Source organism: Embiotoca jacksoni, unplaced genomic scaffold (genome assembly GCF_022577435.1).
Source record: "Embiotoca jacksoni isolate LCO1_2020_lvr unplaced genomic scaffold, fEmbJac1.0.p SCAF_10, whole genome shotgun sequence".
In the NCBI taxonomy this organism is placed as follows: Eukaryota; Metazoa; Chordata; class Actinopteri; family Embiotocidae; genus Embiotoca; species Embiotoca jacksoni.
The window spans coordinates 804155-813224 of NW_027185230.1; the positions used below are offsets into that span (position 1 = coordinate 804155).

Here is a 9070-nt window from a genome sequence, read left to right on the forward strand (position 1 = left end):
AATCAATAAGTATGAACCCGAGTTGCAGGGAGTGGTACGGTACATTCCAGCGTTGCGTTTCTTTAAAAGGAGTGCGTCCTCCAGGGTTACTCCTCCAGTGTCTACACAAAAACCCATTGACTTGCTGTCTGGAAAACTGCACACCGTGCACTTTGATCCAATCAGCACAGTAACAGACTTCAGTAGCAACCTCAAGCATACGAACCTGTGCAAACGTATTCTCCTTTTCCCAGCAGTGTCAAAATCAATTTTTAGCTGACGGTTAAATTGTGAACTTTACAGACTGTTCGCTGCTGACGCAGAATGAGGACTGAGGAAGCTTTCGCCACATTATCTTCTCAGAGTTAGAAGATGTCACTGCTCCTACTCCTTCAATTACCTCCTTTAGCTCTTTTGCATAAAATATTGCAATATTAGTTCACTGTATAAATAGCAACCCCATAACACATTCTCCTGTGACTGCAGATTACCATGTGTAAAGTTAAAGCCTCAAAATAGTTTGGTGAATCCACTGCCACATAAACAGGTTTGTCTCCGTTACAGCAGCATGTTTTGGTGACTTCCAGCTTCTTCCTTTTTTGCACAGGATGCAGTTTGTCAAACAGCAGGAACAAGTGATTGTTGGAAATTGTGCTTTGTAATTTGATAAGTCATAATGACTCAAATTATTCTGACTATATTGTCAAAATATCACTATATCACTAATATTGTTATATTATGACCACACAATTACTGCATTTTTCAGACAGATTTTACTCCTAAAATTACCTGCGTTTCACCCACCCCCAATATTGACTCCACTAATTAGCATGCATATGTTTTTAAATGAAGAACATGTCGATATAAACTTTAAGGCCCAATTACCTTGACACAGTTATCAACTGTGAACATGAGCTTGAAATTGCAGATTGTTTTTCATGATAATCCATCACCTGCTGGTAATACTCCCCCCTTTTAAAACTACAGATCCAACAGGCATGGAACTGCAATGAAGCGTCTCCCTCCCAAAATAGTAGATCATTGTGTCCTACAAGGCTGCTGTCACACTGGAGGTCATGGTAATGCAATTTTCCCCAGTAACAGAAATGGTTGCAGTGCAGTGCAGTGCAGTGCACTCCTCCTCCTCCCCCTCTTCAAGAACCAAGCGCACCCCCACCTCCCATAGCTGAGGATCTGGGTCTACCACGGTATCACAGTAACCATGGAGGGAAAAAAAATACATCCATTTTAATCAGGCCAGCGTTGCCGCTGCTGCTCTCGCCGTTGCCTAATTTGCGTGGCATCGCGTTCAAATAGGCTCATACAATCTCAATCTGTGTCTGCGTCCATGTGCGTTTCGGCTTGATTTGGAGTTGAGAAGGAGAAGAAGGTGGTGGTAGTGGTGGGTGTGTGCTATTCAGAGTGAGTGCCCATTACAAGCACTACTTTTGATTCACCATTTCCCCCCCGAAGGCCATTTCCCACGCCAGGTGGGAATTCAAGTCACAAAGCTCATTGCGTCACTCTTGTTTTCTAATTCAACATGCATCTAAAGTAGAGCAGAAATTATTAGTAAATAGATTTGTATAAATTATACCCATGTTAGGTACTTTTTTTTTTTTTTTAACCAGAAATGAACCGCCACAATTTCTGCAACCATCCCTGACCCATAACTATAGTTACTACACATCACAGTCCTGCATATTTTACTCAAATAACACATAAAATCATTTGCAATAAGAATAAACTCACTGAACTGTAGCCAGTCTTTTTAAACACCTATAAAGATTAGAAAAGTACATTTAAGAGCAAAGTAACTAAACATACATATATATATATATTCACAATTCAACCACCTCAAGAACAGCCTCTTCAAAAGCATAGTCATTATAAACCATGTGTTTTCCAATTAGCAATACAGACACAGCGTGACAGTTGAATCATGGCTGGGTATTCTGGCTTTTTATAGACCTACTAGTAGTTTTTTGTTTTTTTTTAGATGGTAATCCCATTACTGACATTTTTCGACAGCTCCATCCTTAATACAAACTGCTGAACAATTGCTTGTCATAATAACTTAACCTGGTCCTCTCGGCTCATAATGAGGCTTTCACTGAGAGTCCCTGCGCTCGTTAATTGGCCTTGGTCACTTCCCTTCCTTCTGCGACCCCAACCGGACGACGTGGCTGCTGTTAGGGCAGTTTTCCACATGTTAATCCCCTGTATTTTATTTTTCACCTTGCCATCCCCCTCTGTCGGCTTCCACTTCAGGGATAAATACATGAGCAGCCTCGCTGGAGGTGGCAGAGGAGAGTCCACACAGTGGAAGTAAATGGAGAAATCGGGAACGAGGCAGAGACGCCAACACGGCACAGAAGGGTTTTATTCTTAAGAGCTGCGTGTTTTAAGGGTAAATGAACTGACAGCAGGGCTAACAGGCCATCAATGAGCAGCTGCTGTAACGAGACAACAAGCAACACAAACCAAACGGGCCTCTCCAGTTTTTCATTTTATATCCAGAAAGAGATACTGAGCTACAGCACCCAAGCTAAACCAATGACTAATTTAAAACAAGAATGTATTCCTCATAAATAAATGTAAAGCGCAAACAAAGCAGCAGATGTCTCGTTTAAACCTTCCTAAAAGATGCCATTTCGGGGCTTTCTTTGATAAGAAGCGCAAGGTTGAGCAGCCCGAGGTCCAGCCAAGCGCGGTCATTTCTTCAAGGAGCAGCGGAGACAGGTGTAACAGCTCGGTCGACGTTAGCTCATCCGACCGAACACGGCGCGTGTCCCCCGGTGCTGGGACTCCAAACACGCGCACAAATACACAAAAGCGATCAAACACACGCACGGCGGACTGGAAACTTACCGTGGACGTTAATGCAGTGCCGGAGACACAGGAGCATCGGCAGCAGAAGGATCCCCGGTGTGGACGTGACCATCTCTGGCAGTGTAACGTACGGCTGCTAGCTGAGCGCTCGGGGGCTGCCTGCCTCCTCCTGCCTCCCTCCCTCCTCCCTCCTCCTCCTGCCTGCTGCCTTGCTGGCTCGCGCTGGCCTGCCTGGTCTTTAATTCAGCTGGTTCACACACACACACACGCACACACACACACACACGCACACACTAGCTCAGGACAGAACGACCCCTTTTAGCCGACGCCACCAACCGTGGTAGCACGCGCCACAGAAGACTGTCCAGAGCGGTGAGAAAAACACGAGACGGTCGCCGCGCAGACCACGCGCCTTTTGATCTCGTTCTACAACCGCGAGCCGTTCAGGCTCCCGTTGTGTCCTCTTAAGCGAAGATCCATTTCCTTAAATTGACGGTAACGAGCGGTCACGGGTTAGTTAGTGGCGCAACACAGATCCCGTAACAGCTGAGGAGGATTTTTGTTTTTTTTTTCCTCCTTCAGTACGTCTTTGGCACATTGTTAACCCTTCACTCCCCGCAGGAAATAATAAAAAAAAATTAATGATTTACATCCAGAGGGAAAAGGAAACGTAGTCTAAAGGACCGTTTTAGGCAGTTTTATCTCTCAGAAAACATTGAAACAGCCCACATTTTAAGTGCACTACGTTTGATCCAGTTAATTTCTTTTCAGTTTTAGTTTTAGTTTGTGGGGAAATTAGTACTCATATCTTTTACTCAAGAAAAAGTATCAATACCACAATGAAATAACACTAAATTGCATTGCATTCAAAATCTTACTTAAGTAAAAGTAGGCTACATTAGTACTGTCAGCTAAATATAGGCTACTTAAAGTATCAAAGTAAAAGTACTCAATATGCAAAATGGCTCAGTTTCAAGTGTTGTATTTATCATATATATCATTGGACTACTGCATTATTGAAATGTACCATGTTGTCATGTTAAAACTAATTTCAACATGACAAGCTACTGTTGAAGTGTCTAAGCTATGTATATCAATGCGTATGTATATAGAAATTGATCATATATTTTAAGTAGCCTATAAAATATCGATCTTAAAATTTGCCAGTAACAAAAGCTATCAAATAAATATAGCAGAGTAGAAAGTAGCCTTCAATATAGACCTATCCCACTGAAATATAGTGGAGTGGAAGTACAGGCTAAAGTAGCATCAAAAGGAAGTACTTGAGTATATTCAAAGTATCTCATACTTGTACTTAAGTATACTAGTTGAGTTAATTTACTTAGTTGCTTTCTACCACTGGTTTTATTCTGATTTCACTAATATAACGGGAGTAGGTCTTGGGGCTTATGACTTCAAGGGCCCTTCATACAGAGCCTCTGTAGGAGGTATGCTTTGAAAAGCCACAGAGCTCAGGTAAAAGATGCAAAAGAAATACAAAACAGCCACGATGACATACAAGCTTACTCCAAAGACACAAAAAGATCCTAAAGAGCCACAAAAGAACTGCGCTGGCATGCCCAGAACCAAATTCACTGTGAATAAATAACTACAGCAGGAAACTGAAGGTGTAAATAATAATCCAGGCTACAAAACATCCACAAAAAGACAAACCAGCCTGGAAGAGATGTAAAACAATCACAGTGAGACACAAAAGTGCCACAAATACACATTGAGTGACTCTAATACACACACAAGTGATCCTAATGAGACACAAAATGACCATGAAGAAAATAAATGTTTTCAAACGAACACCAAATAAATCCAAACAGAAGCAAAATGATCACAGAGATAAAACACCCTCAAAGAGACACAAAACATGATTTCAAAACAACCAAGAGATTTAAATGACAAAGTGACAAACACAAAATGACCCTGAACGGAAACAAAATGACTGTAAAGAGACGAAATGGCCTCAGATGCACAACAACTACAAAGAGACAAAAACAAGAGACAAAATATGCCAAACATATACAGAAACACAAAACAACTACAAAGACATACAAAAAAACACAAAGACCGTCATCTCTTTCAGTCTGTGAAAAGAGGGTTGAAGGAGCGGTTTCGTAGCCCATTGATTCCTAATCTAGCCACATTTGCCTTTAAACCACAAAAGGGAAGCTAATCAGTGCAATCACTTGGTTTTATGACTATTTGAATGAAGTCCGACTTTTCTGTCCTACAACACTTCAGTGAGCCTACCTTTTGCTAAATAGCGACCCTTGTGGCCAGATTATGCAATAACAGCATAATGGCAAAAACAATTTCAATACATTCCCTCGCCTACAGAGGCATTGACGACTGATAGCAGGATTTAAGCACATCCTTAATTACTTGGGAAACTAGTCTCTATATAAGTGGCAGTATTTTAAGATGTTTCTTGTACTGTATCTAAATAAGAAAAAACACAATTATCTTGACTCATCATTCAATATACGCCGTGAGATCAAATGTATTATCACCTTGGCAACTTCAGACTTAAAACACTCAGGAAGCACCATATATTTAGTTTTGATTTGATTTGACTGCAAGTCATTTGGTGAGAGCAGATGTCTCGTTTCTCAAAATATGAATACCAACTTTTGGAACCAAACATTATCTGTTATGTTTTCTTCTGTCTGTCTGATGCTATTTCTCCCCATTTTGATCACTAGGCCTTTTGGAATTTCCAGAGGGCTGTGTGCTGCCAGGTTTTATAGGCTCTCGTAGTTCTTATCAGAGGACTGAACCTCATCTTCAGTGATGGCTGATGACTGCTGATACACCCCAAGGCTCATTCTGTCCCAGATTTTTTACATCCCCTGAATACACACTTACACACAGACAGAGAGAGAGAAAAACCACTGTATAATTCTGTAAAAGGAAATGTCTCCTTCCGTCTCTGACTGATACTTGCTGTCATCTCCAAACATACACAGACTGATTGCAGATCTAAAGGATGGGAATCCAGTCTGTTATGAAATACAATTGTGGTGGAGTATCATTATTTGTAGGTTGAACCATCAGGGTCCTGTAAATTGAAGGTGTGTTTCTAAACTTGTAGCTTTCACAGAACAATAAGTACAGTTTTTATCTTCCAATAACAAAAAATGGTCACAATATATCTGCAGGACTTATTGCATATTCCTGGAAACACTGTGTATTGCACTTTTTTTATTATGAGTACAATTCAGAACAGCGAAAGTCACTTTATTCTTCATTGTAACATCTGCAGGTTAACAATAAAGTGACCTGTTTCTGTCACACAGTCATCTGCCTGGAAGTCATGAGTCCATGTATTTCTTTGCTGCAGCCCTTCATACCTTTATTTTCATTTGGACCAATAGAGCAGTCTGAATTTTATTCTATTTTATTCAACAGTTTTTGTTTTTTTTTACCAGGAACGTTTTTCAAGGGTGTCCTGGCCGAGACAGGCAGCAGCACAAATTAAGTCAAGATATAATATAATATAATATAATATAATATAAGATAAGATAAGATAAGATAAGATAAGATAAGATAAGATAAGATAAGATAAGATAAGATAAGATAAGCATGTAAATTAATATATAATATACACACACACATATATGTGTATATATATATATATATATATATATATATATATAAGTTAATCAGAATTACACTACATAACATCCCAAGGAATAAAAGAGCAATACATGATAAATGAGAGGACTACATTCCTTATGCAACCTTGCAAAATTTAGAAAGCTGGTTCAACATTTTGGGAAATACATAAATAATTTTTCTTCTTGAGCGTTAGATGAGAAGATCAAATCTCTGGTTGTGTCTGTGTGCTAAGCTACATCCAGAAGAGGATTATTAGCTCAGCTTTGAGTAAAGACTCGACCAAAAGGGAAACTGTAATCTGTACATAAATATAAAGTTGTAGTTTAATGGGAAGTTATGTGTCGGAACTCTTTCTTGAACCAGCACGTGACTTCTTGCAGCCTTCATTGGTTGCCAGGAAACATCATTGAAAGGCTGTTAACTTTATGCTGTGAAATATTTCTAATCAAACATGGCATATTTAGATGTAACTGCATAGTGTCGTCATGCACAAATCCCAAGATGAATGTTTACAGAACCAGATGACTCCATTGAAACCATGACATGCATGTTAACCTGAGAATATGGCAGTTATCCAAGGTCAGTGTCAGATGAACCGGAGCAGTGATATTCCCAGAGGGAAAATGCACAAGGCAATTCTGTCTTCAGAAAAACCCTGGTTTGCATCTTCATGAAAAGAACCAATGCAATGTATAGGCTAAAAGGCTAAGACACATTCAATGTTGTCAGTTTTGTGCATGTAGAGCGGCTGGGTCGGGAGAAATGTTCAGCAGAAGTTCAACAGCTTTGGTTATATAGCAGAAAGAAAAACAGCCGAGATTCATCCGGAACAAAAAGGGAAAAAAGACTGGAGGATCTCGGGTCGAGATGCTTCATAAAAATGGACCCTAGAAGGGTTTCAGTTTTAAAATTTTCATTTGATTGTGAAAAAGTATTACACCATATTGTGTGTTCAGGCGACATTGATAAAGCAGGGGGCTGCACACAGCCCACAGATATCAATACTTGCTCTAACCAAACAGCTTTATCCTCATCTCACCAGGAAGCTGCGGGAGCTCGCCACTGGCTGAAAGCAGATATTTAATCATGCCCAGATCTGGGCCAGGTTTCTGAAGATGCTTGTAGCCAAAGGGGGAGCATGTTTATCTCTCAGTGAGAAAGGAAAGCTGGGCGCACACTCTCTTTTGGATTTTGATTTTCTCATCTGAGCCCTCAGAGAAGGAGGCAGAGAAGGGAGAAGAGCTTTTGCCCTGATTTAATGTCACTCTGGAATTATTCATCTTCTCTAAAATGAGCTGCAAGCTTGTTTGCAATTGGAAATGCGTTATACTTTAAACTGAAGTAACAAAACTCATCCTCTTAAACCAAGTGAGAGGTACAGCTGGTATGACCTTTAATAGATTTTAAAGTTTCCCATTTAATTGACCTTAAAAATGACATCTTTCAGTAATATAAAGCACAATGACGGCAAAATAAAATATAAGTAATAAAACAAAATAAAAAAAATGCATGTATACCTGTGAGGATCTCCATGAAGAACTGTTTATGAATGGATTTCAGCCTGGAAACATTCTCTCTAATAGGACCATAAATGCATTTCAGCACCACAGACAGCGACTGACACGGCAGATTAAAGTAAAATTCTGACACATGCACAACTATTTACTTTCACCACTTTTTTCTAATAGGCCATCGGTAAAAATAAAGCTTTCGGGCTGGTTAAGCCAGTCTCTTTTAAGCAATTAAGTCCTGTGACATCATCAGCCAAAATGATGCCACTGAGCAGTCAGTGGACGCACAACACATTACTTGTTGTTCCCTGACACCACTCCTTGCTATACTGAAGCACCCATCCATCCATTATCTATACCCGCTTTTATCCTGAACAGGGTCACGGGGGGCTGAAGCCTATCCCAGCTCACTTAGGGCAAAGGCAGGGTACACCCTGGACAGATCGCCAGTCCATCACAGGACCAACACATAGAGACAGACGGAAACAAAGACTATTCACGCTCTCATTCACACCTAAGGGCAATTTATAGAACCACCAATTAACCTGAGGTGCATGTTTTTTGGATGGTGGGAGGAAGCTGGAGTACCCGGAGAGAACCCACGCAGGCAAACTCTGCACAGAAAGGCCCAGGCCCGGATTCCACCCTGGAACCTTTTTGCTGTGAGGCGACCATGTTAACCACTGCACCACTCTGCCGCCATTACTGAAGCACCATTATCTCAATTCCAATTCCAGTACCTGAAGTCTGGTATCTGATACAATAAGTATCAAAACCAATGCTCTCCTTTGCTAAGTTTTCCTCAGACTAAAATCACACTCGCTGTGTGCAACTCATTGGAATAATTTATATGTGAGGTAGTGTAAAGGCGGGGGATTGCTGTGGTAGTAAAAGGGGTGAGGCAGATACCGATCCACGGATCCAGAATGGTGCAGTATCAACCTGCTTCTGATGGTTTCAAAGTGAAACTTAAGGATATAAATGTAAAATTTAAAAAAGGTTTTCGGTTCAGTTCCAAGTTTTCAGTTCATTTTTTTTTATGTTCTCAGATGAATCTTCCTGCCTTCTCCCCGGGCTTAGCCCCGACTCCTCAGGGTCAGTCCAGTGGTTGTTCAGGG

The 9070-nt window shown here is 40.6% G+C and overlaps 1 protein-coding gene across 2 annotated transcripts in view; it reads right to left on the bottom strand.

Annotated features, from left to right (window-relative positions):
- Positions 1–3365, bottom strand: part of vldlr (very low density lipoprotein receptor) — a 50703-nt gene extending 47338 nt beyond the window's left edge. Inside the window, exon 1 of one of the 2 annotated variants that reach the window (XM_069160865.1) lies at positions 2851–3365. In XM_069160865.1, the coding sequence (XP_069016966.1) occupies positions 2851–2923 (73 nt within the window). In that variant the 5' untranslated portion in view covers positions 2924–3365. The remainder of the gene's footprint in view (positions 1–2850) is intronic. The other variant, XM_069160872.1, reaches the window with a different exon arrangement.
- Between the last annotated feature and the right edge of the window lie 5705 nt (positions 3366–9070).